General features: G+C 39.3%; 1 protein-coding gene across 9 annotated transcripts in view; it reads left to right on the top strand.

Annotated features, from left to right (window-relative positions):
* tjp1a (tight junction protein 1a) overlaps positions 1-18509 on the top strand; it is a 78883-nt gene that overhangs the window by 2936 nt on the left and 57438 nt on the right. For all 9 annotated transcript variants that reach the window (XM_088370637.1, XM_088370644.1, XM_088370643.1 and 6 more), the window contains exon 2: positions 10168-10381. In XM_088370637.1, the coding sequence (XP_088226763.1) occupies positions 10168-10381 (214 nt within the window). The remainder of the gene's footprint in view (positions 1-10167; positions 10382-18509) is intronic.

Here is an 18509-nt window from a genome sequence, read left to right as displayed (position 1 = left end):
TCCCTTTAAGCAAACCAGGCCGTTTGTGTTTTAATTCGATTCACATATTCCGGCTTGGGCTAAGGACCTGCTTGCTCTTATTATCCGATGAGTTCAAAGTGCTTTTAAGCAATGTCTTGTCACGTCTCGTCCCCGGTTGTTTTATTATGTGCATATTGTCTTAGTTTCTGTCCGTGTGCTTGTGTGCTCACCCCTCCCCTCCTGTGTGCCCATGACTGGTGTGATCATTCTCACCTGCCTCTTGTTACCTGTCGTGTATTTAAGTCCTGTCTGCCCCTCACTCCCCGTCGGATCATTGTTGTCGTACCGTCCTTCTGTCGTCATGTCCTGGTCAGTCAGTCAAGTTATTGTTTTGTTAAGTGATGTCAGTTTGCCGAGTCTGTTAGTTTGTTTTCTCCAATAAACCCTGGTCCAAGCTGCATTTGGTCGCCCTGCTCCACCCGATCCGTGACATGTCCGCCTTCAGTTTATATTACAACTTAAAAGTGAACAGCAAGAGTAAACATTTTTAGCACCAATTTCACATAAGAAGACTCTCCCTAGTAGACACCCAACAAAAATACAGAAACAACGATGATCTCGTCTCAATTTGCTCACAAAGAGCTGATATACTCTACATACGTATACTATAACACCACTACTAGTAAAGTACAAAATAAAACAGTGACATTGACTATGAAATAAGTTTCAATGATTTTGTGACCAGTCAACCAATCTCAGTTTATGCTTTTATTTGAAATACAACCTGCCAAAGTGGCGAGTCAGAATGGTGCAGTCAGCTGCCACAGGTGAAATTCACCCAGATTTGGAAGGTTGGCAGGCGTTAATGTCAAGCCCTGCATGCACACGATCTGAATGATTCAACTTCCATGTGACTTTTGGAATAATCCAAGTTTTTCAGAAGAGCTCATGTTAGGCTAGGAGTGTATCCCTCAGTGACACATCTAAAGTTGTTCTGTTAAGGAAAAACACATATACGCTAATATATAACATTTTAAAAAAATCATTACCAAATTAAACATATTAAAATTCATATTAATGTCATTTTATCATGTATATACAATTTTTCTTCCTGGAGACATAACCAATCCAGTGGCCCTTTGACGAAATATTTGTAATTAATATTTATTATTAATAAACAAAAATTTGGGGCACAAATTAAGTAATCATTTCTCATGGCACACCTGATGATCTATCACCACACAGGAGGGTCTCGTGGCACCATGGTTGGGAATCACTGACTCGGGGTAATATGCCCCCAACTTAGTCACACAAGAGAAAGGCTTTCACTTCTTAGCTCATGCGACTGCTGTCAAATGGGATGCAAAGGACATAGTGGTGACTTGGTTTTGACGCTTCTCCCTTTAAGAGTGGCGCGGCGGTATGTCTGTGGCCATTACATCATGGTGGGGGAAGGGGCACGACCATTAAAAGTGGATTACTGTATTGCCTCAGACAGCTACTTTAACCATGAGAAGCTGATCTATGGTGTGCCTTCACTGCGCACGCCTCACAAAGTCATCCTGTGTATCTACTTGCATGTCATGTCCATTTTTATTCGCAGTGAAGTCCAGGGTCACACACACAGGGAAGCGTAACCCACCAAGTTTTATCACCATTAGTTTGAGCATGGCAAGTAGAGAGATGTTCCTGCAAGTCACGTGTGTTGTTGTCCGCCTATTCTCTGACCTCTGAGGCACGTACAATCAATATCTAGACACGGCACCTTGAGAGAATGCCGATCTTGAAAAATCGATTACATCCGAGATCCCGTGTGAATATGTTTCTTTGCTCGCCTCGTGTGCATGTTAAATAAACCGCAACCCACAGAACTATTACAGGTAATTACATTTCAAATGTGAAATTCCTGCTAAATATTGTCAGTGTTGAAATGTGTTATAAAGTTTTTTTTTCTGCTAATCATATCTTTTAATGGTGCGCTTCAGAAACGGCTGCATTATGGTTAACCCATTCTGGTGCCCGTATTTATTATTTTTATGCAATGGAGGATTCAAAAATAAAATCAGATTCTGTTATTAATGTTGTCAATGGACGATATGCTGGTTCATAGCATGTGATGCCCATGTGGGTGGGACCATTAACATTTAAAGGGACAGATCCACACATGCCATAGAGACTCAAATGATAAAACCAAATTGCTACAACCACAATGCATCCAAATCTTTGTCGAAAAGGAACGGTTTCATCTGCATTATTAGTGTTATAACACTCGTGGTAAAATAAACAATAACAAAAATTACCAAAGAACATAACAAACAGATTCATACCCGAGTATGAAAATATCCAAAACGCAACCTATTCCCACAAATGCCGATTACAAATTGCTGCAATGTTGACATCTCTTCATAATAACGATAACTGCCAGTTACTGCCAGCAATTTTCATGGATATGTGAGTCTTGATTCTTAATTAGAGGCTATACAACACAACAAGAAGCATCAGCATAATTTCCTCATGTGCATCTGACTAAAACCTTCGACAGTACCAGCCCTGAAAAGAACCTCCTGCACCTTGAAATCTGCCCATCCATTGACCGTCTGATACTCTTTAATCCAACTAAACGCATCTTGAGCTCTGACTGAGATTATAGTTACACCACAAAACAATCTATGCTGTAGATCATGTGTGTCAAACTTTTTTTTGTCGCGGGCCGCATCATAGTCATAGTTTGCTTCAAAGGGCCATTAAAATCTTCAACCCAAATAAATGTATGAACGTCTCATATTGTATTTATAGTACAGGCTACACAACAAACTGATGAATAACTAGTTTTCAAACAGAGACTAATAAAAACTGTTCAAATATTTAAAAATGAAATATTGAAATCAAATCAAATATTTAAAAATAAAAAATATTTCAAAAAATGAATGGTGATTAAAAAATTGCTATCAATATCTCTATTTTTTAAGTGAAAACAATCTGAAATTTTAGAATTGACATATGAATTCGATGCACAATTTGTCTTCGTGGGCCACCTAAAATGATGTGGTGGGCCATATTTGGCCCCCGGGCCTTGACTTTGACACCTGTGCTGTAGATCAACAGAATGTTCCCTGCATTCTGAATGAGAAGAAGCAATTTTAGTACCTCCCCACTCATGCCCTAACAATGGAAGATGTGCAAATTTGGCATGCAAAGTAGTCTTCCTCAAAGAACTCATGCTAAATAAGATATGTAATATGTAATTACTTTGAGATCATCTATAAATAGTGATTAGCTTGTTGACGTCTCTATAAACTGTCCACAGCTCTTCCCAACACGTGGGTGAATGTTCTCGTATCATTGACCAGATGTCTCGTCTGCTTCCCACTTAGAGTGACAGCTTTGCCCGGTGTTCCCAGTCCACCTGCTTAATGATGCATAAAGTCAGATCCCTTCTTCCCCACAACACTTGCACACAACGTGCACACAAGTCTGCCCTCTCCGTCTCTTGACCCGACATCCTCCCTCTCTGAAAGAACACACATACACACATACACACACACACACACACACACACACACACACACGACTCCCGTCCTCCCCCTCCTCTCACCCAGTTCCACTCAAGGAGGCCCCGAAGCGTAATCCGACACAAACTGACAACGATGCGTATTAGTTACCTCAGCAGGAGTCCGAGTCTGGGGTTGGCCTGTCATGATAATCACAAGTTTGCATTAAAAAAAAAAAAAACGTGCAGAAATGTATTTTTTCTATTCCCTCTTCTCTTTATATCTCCACCCAGCTCTTCGGGAAATCCTGTGAGAGGTTTATATATTTCACATTTATTTTTGCTTGGATTTGTTCTTGCTTGTATTATGAGTGGGTTGGGGAAGCTTGGTATTTGTGTACATTTCATCGCAACCTCTGAGTTGCAAATTTACACGTGTATGGGACAGTCATTATCCCCCTCCCCGAAATTTGCTCCATCCTGCTTGTGCAAATATAATTCGTTCTTGTATAAAGGTAGATTAGTCTTCCATTATGCCCCAGTTTTTTCCCCGAACTAATCATCCTGCTGCTTTGGAAATCACACTTCTTAGTTTATTTTGGCAAAGTGTAGGTTTACGCACGTTTGTGTGTGTTGGTGTTTCCCTTCATCAGGAACTCGCATGTTCTTACTTTAGGCAGAATGTTTGTAATCTCCTCTCAAATGGTTTATGTCACTAAAGGGAACAGATTAACAAAGGTTTAAATGACTCCCGGCTCACCCCCTTACAACCGCCCGCTCTCTGAGCATCGCATGGGAGTAGGTCCATGCGGATGTATTTTTTTAGAGGTGTGTCTGTGTTTTGGTAATAGGGTAACGTTCCTAACATTGAAAGAGTTTACTTTGGTGCATGTCTCCCAAAACTATACTTCTTTTTAGCATCTCTATATTTTCAGGCTAAAAATATCCTCAGTTGATAACATTATTTTTACACTGCAAAGCAGATTCTCAGCTGGATCTGTTGAATTGTGCTGAATAGTGCTACGCCATATTATTTCTTTTCCACCCAATCAGATGCAGCCAGTTAACCGCAGTTATTTATTTATTTATTTATTTATTTATTTATTTATTTATTTATTTATTTATTTATTTATTTATTTATTTTTATGTGGTGATGGTTCATAGGGTAGTTGGGTGCTTGATAAAATATGAACATGTTGCTTTGACCAGGCATTGAAGATAAGACAAGAATCCCCTTTTGCAAACAAGTATGTAGTAAACAACTAGAAGAAAAAAAACTACTGCAGTTTCAGAGGTCACAGTTAGAAATAGTTTTGATTGCATAATGAAGTCAGTTGCTGTTAGTGTAGCACCATTAGCATGCAAAGTTCCATCCACTGTTGAAATGCTTTACTGAGGTTCGTAAACATTCCTAAATAAGCTGTGTAAATGGCCCCTGTCTCCACTGTACTGCTCCAGGCTCGACCATTGATACAAATAATTGCAAACACTTGCTTAATTCATCTGTTTTATCCGATGTCACCCAAGGGCACATGAAAACATTGATTACAGCAGACTTCATTCGGCACTGATTGTCAGTGTAGAGTCCAGTATGGTTTTATGTAGGGTGAAGTAATACGTAACTTCGGCAGAAGGCATTGAATGGAGTGAGGGCCCCATCAGAGACTCACGTCGCCCCATCAGAGAGCAGAGCAGCAATGACTTTTAGAATCTGCGAGTCACGCGTTCTTGACCTGTGGTGTCTCACGACTGACATGATGGCTCACAGGGAGCTGACTAGAGGAAATACATCACTGCCGTCCCTCAAATCGAGAAGGACACAGCAGAGGGGCTCCACTTCTGCCTGACAGAGATGACATTTATTATTTTATTTTTTTGTCCTTTGCTTGGTGGATTTGTGTCGAGTTGAAAAGGATATAGCAGAAGTCCAGTTCATAGAAGTCATCTGACAGCAGTTTAATCTGTTTACTGTCACATTAGAGACATTGTAAGTACAATGCAAAACCAAAAAACAGCAGGATACTCTTGTAACATCAGAAATGTACAGCAATCCATTATATTATGTTGAAATTAGCGTTAGCTATAGTTGTTGTTAACGGACTGATTCAACTGTTAATTTACAGGCTATGGATGAATAATTTACGGTATTTTACAATTGTTATAAAATAAAGTAAGATTCTGTAGTAAATTCGCTGTATCGTATTTTCCGCACTATAAGGCGCACCTTCAATGAATGGCCCATTTTAAAACTTTGTCCATATATAAGGCGCACCGGATTATAAGGCGCACCTTCAATGAATGGCCCATTTTAAAACTTTGTCCATATATAAGATATATACATTTGGCCCACGGGCCGGACTTTGGACACGCCTGCTGTAGTGGCTCAATATTGGTCCATATATAAGGTGCACCTGATTATAAGGCACACTGTCGGCTTTTGAGAAAATTGGTGGTTTTTAGGTGCGCCTTATAGCGCGGAAAACACGGTAAATTAAAATATATTTGTGCAAAGTACAGTCTGTGTGCATGGATCATTTCTTTGGTATATTTGCTTAACTATTGCTAATAAAATAGGGCGTTTTGTACCACTCTGCGCCGTTGTGGTAGGGAACTGGGGGACTCCAAATCAAGTAATTCCATTATAAATTTATAAATATATATAAATTTTATTTTATAAATTTTATAAATATAACTAATTCAATTTAGGGACCATTGGGAAATTTTAGGGGTTGACTTCCCCTTTTAAATCTTGTCAATTCCTATTCACCTTTAGCAGTAAAAGGTGCTACTCATTGAAATCTTGATGTCGCCTTAAAATTAAAGAATTCTGCATTATATTGTTTTGTGATATATGAAGAGTGGCTAGTCTTATTACTTGACTGGAAAAAATGCATTAGATTAATCATGACTGGAAAATGTGTGTTACTTAGTCAATGCGTTAGCAGCATCATTGTGCAGGAGTAATGTGTTCACGTCCTGACACCATTTATTTGTTCAGAAATCTAACTGTATGAAAAACATTGTTTATCTTCCTTGGTGCAGGGGTCAGATAGCACTTTTGTCCCGCCTTTTTTGACAGAATGACTATATGCCTAATCTGCGCTCTCCATCTGTCAGCCCTGTCTGGCCCAAACAGACTTCATCCCCCGTCTTTTTCCCGTTCGCCTCTCCCCAGGTGGCTCTAAATGGGCTTACACGCTCTTGACTCGTAACTAACAGGCTGTTTAATGTTTCCTTGATTTTATGGTTCATTTCCTGATGCTGTTACCAGTCTGCATAAATTGTTTATACCTCATTCCATTCCATTTTGAATGGGTAAAATACTTCAAATAAATGACGTGTAAAAAAATCTATAGAAATCTATACTGTTCTTCCATTCAGGAGCTCAATATGTGGTCACATTGACTTATCTACGTTTTTGCAATAATGTGGCCTAAAAATGTTTTTTAAACTTGAAAACGTCTAGACAAGTTTGTTCACAGACTCAATATTATTCGTAAGATCAGCCTCAAGTCTACTTGAGCTAATAATTATAATTGGAAGCTGTTGGCTTTGTAGAGTGACTTTTACAATACTATGCAAATAATTTTAAAGAGGGAGTCAACTCAAAAGAATTCTTTACAATACTACGTTGTATGTGGCCCCATTAGTCTAAGCATGACATTCTGATTTGTTCACGTGTTAAGCAGCAAAATTCACCTCTTCTAATCAATCTCAGGGGATGACCCTTTGTCCACTTGCTGTTAACTGAAAATGACATCACAGTTGCCAGGTCTCAGGTCACAACCAATCTAGGCTCAGCTTCACAAAACTGGTGAATAAGTGTCTGTACTGTACATGCGGTGCAAAAGGTTGGCAACCATTCAAAGTTTACTGCCTCTCCTGGAATAGGCGTAGAATATGAAATGGAAGGCCAATGTGTAATGTTATGCAAACCTTGATCTTACCAATCTTGGCAAAAGTTCTCTTTCCTTTCACAAGGCCAAAGTGTTTGAAGGGGGTTTCTGCAAGGTTGTCTGAATCAAGCAGGTCCACGTGGAAGTGGGGCCCGTGAGCACAAATGATGCATGTTCAACAGTCCCCATCACTTCAGGCCAGAGAGTCAGACATTACGAAGCACTCAGAGCCATACGCTGACTGTGTCCCTCTGTCCTTTGTCGCTTTGCATTATGGTCATTTGCTTTATCCCTCGTGTCTTTATTTCGCCTTGCAGCCTCATGTTCCCTCATGCTTTAATCCACCTGTCTTCTTTTGTTTCATCTTTGTTGTCTTAATGCTCAAACTTTCGCTTTTGGCTGCTGAGTGTGTAAAGTCGGACAAAGTGAGCTACTTCAGTGGAGCTATTTTTGATGTATGATCATCATAGTGTATTGCAGTGGAAAACTCACACATATGTGTGTGTCTGTGTGTCCTAATCTGTATGACACACTGGTGCTATCCTTGTAGCTCGCACTAAAGTAAAGTGCTCTCCATGTGAACATCTGTCATAATAAAGTGTTATCATAGAAGTCTAAAAAGCAAGTAACCCAGGTACTCCCCTAATTCTTTACCTAGTGAGCTGAGGTGGCATCTAAAAGAGACAACTGTGAGCTATAGAAACATCAAACGCAGAATTCATTGCCCTTTTAGGGGTTTTTAGAAAATGTGATTTTAAAATTTGAGGGTCATGTGATGGCAGACTTCAGGCGTTAGCTTTGAATGGTGCTGTACAGCAATACTTATTTTACATTCAAGTCTTTAGTTGATCATGATTTCAATGCTGTTGGACATTTACATGTGCACATTTCCGTAATTCTGTGCGATTGATGAAGTTTGTTTCTGACCTGTTTAATCCGGGACAGGAGAGAAATACTCTATTTTGGGCTGAAGTCGCATGCAACATTCATGAACTACTTTTCACTGCTGTCAATGTTTCTTGTTATTTCTCTATTTCTGGACCGCAAGATGTGTGCTTTGTTGTTTTCACTGAAGAGGTTGCTTTGGGGACACAGTGAGTGTGCCAGGAGTTTCGTGAGTGTTTGCATTCCCCCCTCGCAAAAAAAGTGCTATTAAATTCTTACTGCACTGACATGACATGACTCAATATATTGCCCCAAAAACCAGCATCACTTGCAATTAATGATTCAGAGACCACCCACAAGTAAGCGTGCATGTTCTACTTTCATCTGTCACTCTCAATAGTTGCAATATCAGGGCTCTCATGCACACTGAAGATCTGACAATTCTATACCAAATATGCATACTGTATTTTCCGCACTATAAGGTGAACCTAAAAACCTCAAATTTTCTCAAAAGCCGACAGTGCGCCTTATAATCAGGTGCGCCTTATATATGGACCAATATTGAGCCACGACAGCAAGCGTGTCCAAAGTCCAGCCCGCAGGCCAAATGTATATATCTCATATATGGACAAAGTTTTAAAATGGGCCATTCATTGAAGGTGCGCCTTATAATCCGGTGCGCCTTATAGTGTGGAAAATGCGGTACTCTCAAAACGTTTTATTACACAGTAAATGCAAAAATAAAAAGGTAACTAATATAGTGGACCTCTGCATACTCAGGGTTTGACACCTAATATGGATCCACCTATTTTTCAAAAATTGGCTGGCAACCAGTTCAGGGTGTCCCCTGCCTTCTACCCAGAGTCAGTTAGGTTAGGCTCCAGTATGCCCGTGACAATAATAAAATCTTATCTCCAAGAAAGTGGTAATTAAATTCACTGTGCTCTTTTCAATAGCGAGTCTGAGAGTTCAGTCAATCGTCATTGTATTTTTAACGCAGTAAACTGCTACCTAAATTATAATGCTTCACCCAGTTGTTCATAACCTTCTTGACAGTACCGAACCCCTCTAGTTTGGTATGGAACTAAGTCTGTTCCTTTTCTTTGCCTTCATGTCCATCATCCTCAGAAAGGACTACCTGCAAAAATAGATTGAATCCAAAAGGCTGAGAGCATAGTTGTTCCGATGAGTTATCACCAAGTGTGTGTCCTCACCTCCACTTTTACCCTGACTCACCGAATCCATGGGGTTTGATTAAACCCAGGTTAAGAACCATTTGCTTAGCCTGACGTTATAATAGCAGCTCTTGTGTTTGATTGGGCAAATGTGGGGATAATGCTCAGTTGGTGCACGTGAATTCTCATGAAGTGGCTTTACTCCTGATATCATAATTGCATTTAAAATAACAAAAAAAAACTCAGTAGCAAACTAATTAAAGTCCCTTTTCTACTGACCTAAACCAAGGTTTGCTAATGTAGGCCAAAAGTGTAAATGTGTTATTTTTCACCGCAACACCAGGTTCCCTGTAATTATAAAGCATTGTGGCCTAATAATAGAAGTCAAGTGGACATTCCATACCTTGTATCCATCTGCAGGCTACCCCGCTGACATTCAGCCCAATTACTCACACTTGCTTGACTGTCACCACACCCAACAGGAGAACTTGTCCTTTAAAAGACATCAAGTTGTCTTACTTTGATCCCCAAGGCAGTGCTCTGTTTTTCTCTTTACTACGCATCACTTACTGCTGGCAAGCAGTTTGCTCTAAAGATTTAAGTTGCGGTACTGAGAACTGTGATGAATCTAGGTCCAAATATGTAAGAGTCAGTTCTGTTTTGCGTTTGTTCTGCACTACTGATTTGACCCTGGGAATTCAAACGAACAAATATCAACATAGCAGAAAACACGGTCAACATCATTCTCTTTCTCTCACAGGGTAACGCCGCCAGACGGAGAGACGTCACCCACCGGTGTTGCCGAGTCTTCAGATGGGCCTATAGGTGCTACTGGGGGTGCTGGTGCTATGGCCATGCCTGCCACGTCCACCCTCTCTTTGCCCGTAAGTCAGGGGAAACCTTCCTTGCGTCGAATCAAGGGTCGCATTCACCGCAGCAAGAGCCTAGACAGCATTGATCTGCTTGACTCGAACGTAAGTAGGAATGCACATATTCATCAACAGCGTAAAACAAACACAAGGATATTTTACAGTTGTATTATAGGACTTTAAACACAACTATATCCCATCATTATAATGCTCCATAAACATTTTGTATTTATTGTATAAATGAATATACAGTAAATATAAAAAGAACACTGTACATTCTGTGAAACAAACAGCAGACTCACTCAAGAGTGTTCTGGGGCTGTTTTGTTAAATGTAACACAAGGTTTCTTGAACCTGTCCTGATTGTAAAAAAAATCTTAAGGCTATTCTGGAGCGGAATGGGATGTTGAGTGTTTGCAGGTCTTTCAACAGGACATGCAGCTAATTTAGAACAAAAAGGGAGAAGAAAGAATAGCTCAGAAAAAAAATATTTGGAGTATTCTGAAAATTCCTTAAATAAATACTCGTGGACATCAGTGGGAAAAATCTGACAACCACCTGACTGTTTTGCTTATTGCCCCCCTCTTAAAGTGTTAAACATTTTCAATGATTGTATAAATTAACCATTTGATGTTCCAAGTATTTGTTCTGCAATTGTGAAATTAAAATAAATGGCAGGATGCAATTATTTTGATCAACCTTGCCGTCACTCATATTTGTCTGGACCTTACGTACCAGGCCAGTCTGCTCTACAACGTAAAATGCAGGTTACAGAATCACAGCTTTGACATGACATGCACATTAAATTTAAAATATCTTGTTCACCACTGAACTGATTTTTCATCTACACTCGTTATAGTCATGCCAAACACACACATGCATGCATGACACAATGACCTTTGGTTATGCAATGTTTCTTCGGCTTTCAGATGAGCACACAACACATTCCATATGCCTCTCTCTATGACTGGCTTACTCTCATAAAAAAGTATTAATCTGATATGTGATTGGATAAGCTGCTTGACGCTGAAAAGCCTGACCAACTCTGGGATCGTCCATTGAGCCCTCTCCACCAGTCAATTCATGATGACATGTGCTCGTGTTAGTGTATGAGTGTGTGCCTGTGTGTTTGTCTGTGACGAGTCATTCTGGGAAAGCCACCAACGGTTTTACCCCCTCCCCCCCCAAAAAAAAAGAACCATGCCAAATAGCGACTCATGTAAGCCTGCTGAGGCTTTTTCTGGTGGCTCTGTACCACATAAGACATTAGGATACTGTATATCTCTCCTGCAAAGTAATGAATGTCTTTCAACCACTCTGTAGATTTATGCCTTTATAAACCTTCACGATGTGTTGTTTCAATATTCTCGCCTGTTCCTCCTCTTTGTGTTGGCAGTGTGTGTGTACGTGTGTGCTGGCTTGTGTTCAGTAGTGTTGGTTGTCTTTATGTGGAGCCGGCTGGTTGTCAGTGGACGAGTCAGACTTGTTGTGACCATGTTTAAGAGGCAGCTTTTGCAGTCAACACAAGTAAATGCAATTTTGCGTTCAGTGATGTGAAAGGGGGTCAAAAGTGGACGGAAGAAGATCTACGGCAAAGGGAGGCAGGGGACGAGTCATGGTCAAGCTCCGAGGTGATACAGCACTGACGCCCTAAGTGATGTGATACTTACGTATTCAAATACTGGCGGATGCATTAGGGGTTACACTTCAGATTTTTTTTATTCAACTAAAATATGAAAATTTAGTCCATTTCAAGTGGCCATTGATTGATTTTTTTTTAGTATAGCACTATAGTAAAGTAAAGTCAACTATCAGTTGTCAACTGGAGTGTAAAAACTCACACACAAATCGTTTTATAATCTCAAAAGGGCTAAAAATAGAGTTGAGTTTTGTGTTTTTCCAATGCCACTTAAATGTTCACTGCTGCAATTTATTTGTTTGTGAGGCTTGTAGTTTATGTCACACTCTTTAGTAAGCAGGGGTGAAAAGGTCAATTGAGTAGTTGTAGCTGGTGGAGTTTTTGCTTGGGGGTGGGGACTAAAAACAAATTTATATTAGTGGTGTAAAAAAAAATCATATTAATAACAAGTTAAGGCAAATTCCATTTTAAACTGCTATTTTTTAAATTCCCAAATAATGCATAACCCTACATTGGCTTTATTCTTGCCCAGTTATGTGCTTTATTTACTGCGCTATTGCTGCTCTGTATGTCTTGTCCTCTTGTGTATAGTCTATTGTTTCAATGACCAAATGATATTATTGAAGAAGCAGATCTGCTCGGTGCATTTTAGCAATGGAAAATGCGTGTTTATTTATTTCATGCTATTGATTTATTTCTAGAACTATCAACCAGGTGCTCCCTTGTACTTGGCATTCTCTCTCTCTCGCTGTGTGTGTGTGTGTGTGTGTGTGTGTGTGTGTGTGTGTGTGTGTGTGTGTGTGTGTGTGTGTGTGTGTGTGTGTGTGTGTGTGTGTGTGTGTGTGTTTATATATATATATATATCACAAAAGTGGACTGACAAGTTAATTATGTACCTTCTGCCACCTAGAGGAAGAGCATTTAATTGTTCTGCCTTGTCACTGCATGTCACTTGGCATGGGTAAATGGACAAAGGTAGTAAGTACACTGTAATACCTAAATGATTTTCAGACCAATTAAGTGAAATTGGATAATTGCTTGTGGCATACCTGATGACCTGTCACGGCACACTAGCACAGTGATTGGGAATCACTGGGATAGATTGATAGGAATTGATCGTTGTGTGTAAAACGTAGCATACAGGTATTTTACAACTAGCAGGTATTACAGCTGAAAATGTGTCTTACAAATTTAATTGTTTGAATGAGTTTTAATAAAGTGGCAAGCAGGAGGGGGGTGATTAAAACTTGGGTTGACACGTTGAGATTAATATAGGCACATTTTTCTCACACTATCTGTGGATTTTGTGTTCTGGTATAGAGTTTATTTTCCCTATTCTGCCCTCCCTTCGGTGTATAACCCATTTCATACTCTGATGTGAATACTGCAGACCTGCAGTTGGCAGGCCTCACTGAAGACGAGCCAGATTCGGCAAATGAGAATTCACAGTTTTATCTTTTAGGACTATCCTTCAGCAAGGACTGCCTTCAAACATAGCCTCAAGACAACCTGCCAATTTCGCTCCAAAGTCAACCTCCCTTCTTCCTGTCTTTTCATCCATGTTTCCTTTCCTTGCAGGAACATATAGTATTACCAACAGATCAAATAGAATATGATGTGTTGTTTTCCACAGAGATGACATGACTGTGTGACTACCTGCCAACTTCGTTTCCCTGTTGTCCATACAGAATAGAGAAAATGCAGGCTAAAAAAAGCTTTCGTATCTATTTCATCCCACTGAGATTGCAGCACTATCGACTGTTTAGAACATGTTACCCAGATCCATTAGCTTCCTTTTTCCTGCCTTCCACTAACACACCACAAGGACTTTGGGTAGAAGACTTTGGCATGAATAATAGATTGAAGAAATGATCTACTTCATGATGCAGTGTTTTCTTTTTCTTTTTTTACTTGCAGCTATTTTGTGAAATAAGAAAGCACTGCGAAGGCTGCGAGGAGAGACTGAAGAGTAAAATTGAGTGAAATCATCAGGGATTTTACATCTTAATTATTTAATACAGACTCTTTTATTTGCCATCTAATCCACACTGTGTGCCAACGTGCGCTTCACTCTGGACCATAGAGATTTGCTCCTCATGGAAAATTAGAAAGGATTTTTCAGAATGTTTCCAGTGGAGACTATTTTTCCTCAAGCATTCCTTGCTGATATATTTTAATATTGTTCACTTTTGGACCCCGATAATTTTTCAAGTTTACCAGCTGTACAGCTCAAATACATAAATAATTCTTTAGCCTATGTACCTGATATCCCTCAAGCTCAGAGAATTAAAAAATATGTGTTACTTTGCTACACTCTAACAGGATCATAAACATGCAATTTAAGATTTGCTGCTTTCAGTCTTTTGATGAACATGTTTACAATTTAACACATAAAGTGCTTACCAAACATATTAGACCACCTGCCATTCAAATGAATGGAGACCATTTAGTGTCAAAATGTGAGGCAGTTCACTGGGCTTCTGTAAGAACATTCAGCAACTAAAATCAATGTTGAGTCCAAGGAAATAACGATATAAAATAATTTCTATGTGCTTCCTTTTTACATTTGACAGCTCATTTGATAAATAATGGAAAACAATAATTCCATTTCAACATTAAAATAGTCATTTATGTTCAAGAACTTTTAATTATCCTTGTATTCATTAACACAGGCATTGAAGAAAAAAAAAGATTTGTTAATTACCAGTGCTGGGGCAAAAATTGCATAATGGAAGATGGTATAATATATTTACGTTTGTAACATTTTTATTGTTGCTCAAACTAGTTAGTGGATATGTCAGGCTGTTTAGAGCAACATTGTCATTCACGTGAAGTCACCATTAAAAAGGTCAGATGTAAATGAACTGAAGGTTCTCTTGTGATGTGTGAATTTCATTACAATCAGTTCAAGTCACATTTGAATTTAACAGTCAAGAAGCACGAGTGTTTTTTTTTAAATTGCTCATTGCATACATATTTATGCCTTATCTACCATAATGATTTCTTGAGAAATAATGTGACATTACAAAACTTACAGTGGTTTACTTATAAGAGGTTCACATGTACAGTATTTGTACAAAGTGACCTCAACACATAATACTATAGGCAGTCCTCAACTTACAAACAAAATGGGTTCCAGGAGACTGTTTGTAAGTCAAATGGTAAATTGAGACATATTCATTTTTTTTAATTAAATTGTATTAAATTAAAAAAACAAATGAATAATCTGAAATGCATTACATTATATACAGTATATTCTACTGTCTTAACAAAAATTAAATTACAAAAATTAATTTGAATGAAATTCCTCTACATTACAGTAATGGATATCTCAGGGGTCTGCAAAACCAGGCTTCTTTTTTTTCAAATCCCCCCCAAAAAAGGAAAAAAACCTCTCTCTCTCTCTCTCTCTCTCTCTCTCTATATATATATATATATATATATATATATATATATACATTTCAATCACATTTTGTAATCCCTTATGACGGCACAAATTAACGCGGATAAAAATTACCCAAGGAACGAAAAAAAGCCTGAAGTGAGGCAGCCTTCTTCTTCACTTTCCTTGTCAGTAGACTTTTTCATGTCATCATATTTGATCGTTTGTGCAGACTGTGACTTTATGCCTTCCATCACCAGCAGCCACAGAATATCTCTCATTAATTGCATCTCACATTAACCAGCAGCAAATCTATAGGCTTTGGCTCAGGCTCCCTACGGCTTTCAGTTTGCAGTGATTTATTAGCTGTTTAAAGACACAGAGTGCTCTGCATAATGACACGCTCCCTGCCCTCGTGTTAGATCATCTGGCACCACTGTGCATCTTTAATGTCGGGCAGAAAGGGCAGGAAGAAATCAATTTTGCTTCTAAACATAGATGATGTCCATGATCTATGACACGCACAACAGCCTGTAAGTAAGATGGGCTTATTTAACACAGGGTCACATGGAAGAGTTCTCATAAAATTAAATTAATCAATCACTCTTGGGTTGCCTGTTATGGGAATGACTAAAGTGGCCTGCATACATTGCAGGAAATGTGTCTTCACATGTGGTCGTTTGTCCTCTGCATACTATTGATTGGTCATGTTTCAGAGTTAGCAGGTCAGCATTTCTTGACAGGAGACTGAAGAAGAGTAGGAAGGCAGAGCGTATGCAGGGAGAATGATTAGCTAATGAATGAAAGGATGGGGCAGGATACAAAACGAAGAATGTAAGATTTATTGAAAAATAAATACTGCAGTTGTGGATGTGGCCACAATCTCCACAATGCGACAGTTCTATATCATTGACATAACACACTACACCTGGTTAAACATGACCTTTTGTGTTCAAGTCCAATCTCTTATGTCTTCCTAAAATCAATGGTGCAAAACAAGAAACTGACAAAAACAAACAAGAAAAACAAAACATAAATGCATTTGCCCTATTATTTCTTTCCGTTTTGCAACAGGAGTTTTTTTTTTTTAGTCATGTGACTGTGTCGTCTGACTTCCGACCTTCGGTGTCGATGACATTTTTATGTCACTGCACCTTTGAGTTATCTTGTCATCTGTATCTTGGCCGCAGTTGCGATTCAAGCACAGGTCTCAAAGCAGAAATGTTTTGCAATGAATAATGGAATGCTCTTAAAAGCAATGACAACACCTTGTAGTCTGCAGCCGAATTGCACTGGAATGGCATTCACAATTCCCCTTGGTCTTCACTGGCTGTCTTTTGTGTTTAATGTAATTATTTTGTTCAGCTGCCTTCTTCGTTTATCGTGCCAGAGCCTTAGGCATGTAAGTTTATGTGCTGTATAAAGTTGTCTCATTAAAAGATGTCCTGTTGTCTTAGAATATAGTTCCATTATTTGTTTTTCTACTTTGGTGAATATATTTGTAATATGAGAAATGTCTTTTGACTAAGAAATGTTAATCTAGTGATTGTAAACCGACCAGTATTCGAGTACTCCAGCTTTCTCCCCACATCCCCAAAACATGCATATTACGTTATATCGTCATCATCTCACCTGCAATCTTAAATTGTACAAACTGTAGGGAAATGGATGGATTTCTGTAATAGACAACCTAAATGAACCCTTTTCCCATAATGGCATGTACGTTTATGTGTCATAGCCGCAGGGTTCCTAAAGAAAGAGTAATGTAGGACACAAGCCTCACTGCCAAATATAATGCAGCAGTGCATATTTAACCATCAAACTATTTTCAGCTTTTCTTTAAGTGTTTCAAATGATCTGCTGTGCATCACAGCTGCTACAGTGTGAGATGATATACAGTGGCATATGCAAAGTATGCTCCTCAAAATAAATTGGCTTAAGGTTATGTAAAACAGCACTAAATAATTCCAGAAAGATTTCTATTTATGATGTTTTCATACAGACAAATTGTATAAATGTCATGGAGTCACTTGGAGGGCAAAAAATGTACAAATAAAACAATATATTCTTAGATAATACCTCACTGAGAGTATCAACATGAGCTGTAATATTTTTGGTAAATCCAAATGTAGCCAGCCATCCATTTTCTGTACCGCTACTTCTCACAAGAGACCCAGCTGAATTCAGGCCGTAAGCGGGAGACACCCTGAACAGGTTGCCAGCCAATCGCGGAGCACACAGAGACAACTATTGGCACTCACAATCACACCTACAGAAAATTTAAAGTTCTCAATCAACCTACCATGCATGTTTTTGGAATGTGGTAGGAAACTGGAGTAGCCAGAGGAAACCCACGCAGGCACGGGGAGAACATGCAAACTCCACACAGGAAGACCGGAGCTGGAATCGACCCTATAATATCCGAACTGTGAGGCGGACATGCGAACAAGTGCGACACTGAGCTGCCCCCCAGATTCATTCATTCATTCATTCATTCATTCATTCATTCATTCATTCATTCATTCATTCATTCATTCATTTAAACAAGCTACTTTGGAAGCCATCTGCTTGTGTAAGTCTGTATTAGCCTACTGTACTGGTGTACAGTATAAACATGATGTGAATCACATTGATGTGAAGGAGAAGGAAGGTATCTGATTATGTTGAGATCTCTGCTTCCTTTTGGATGTGTGGAGGTCATGTCTAGAGTTCCAATGCACCACATCACCGAGGGGCTCTTCTGGTGTTCCCTCGTCCTCTCTCATCTAAATTGACCACCAGAATACAAAACTTTGTAAAATGAGACATCCCTTGAGGAAGTTGTCTTGCCAACCTGCAATCTCACGTTCTATTGTCTGTCTTTGCAAAGTAAAGCGAGTGATGAAAAAAAATAGAAGGGGGAAAAAAAAGCCCAGAAGGAAATGGGTTAATCAGAGCGGATGGATGCGTGTGTGTGTGTGCGTGCAACTTCTTGTTCTGGGACGAGGGCTCTCAGGATGGAGTCGTCACAAGCCAGGGGCTGTGCTGTGCAGCATTAGGATCAAGGTTGCTATTTCAGCGTGCTACCTGCTGAGGGATCTGCTCCTCACAGTTTTGATGGCCTCCTCCATGCAACAGCTTTAATAAACAAGGCAAAGTTGGCCTCTGCCCCCTAATGACAAAGATGGAACCTAATTTCACATTTAGACCAGTTATAGACTTAACCCAACATT

Source organism: Syngnathus floridae, chromosome 3 (assembly GCF_059516105.1).
Source record: "Syngnathus floridae isolate MCC-2025c chromosome 3, RoL_Sflo_1.0, whole genome shotgun sequence".
Lineage (NCBI taxonomy): Eukaryota > Metazoa > Chordata > Actinopteri > Syngnathiformes > Syngnathidae > Syngnathus > Syngnathus floridae.
This window is presented reverse-complemented; position numbering and strand designations above follow the sequence as displayed.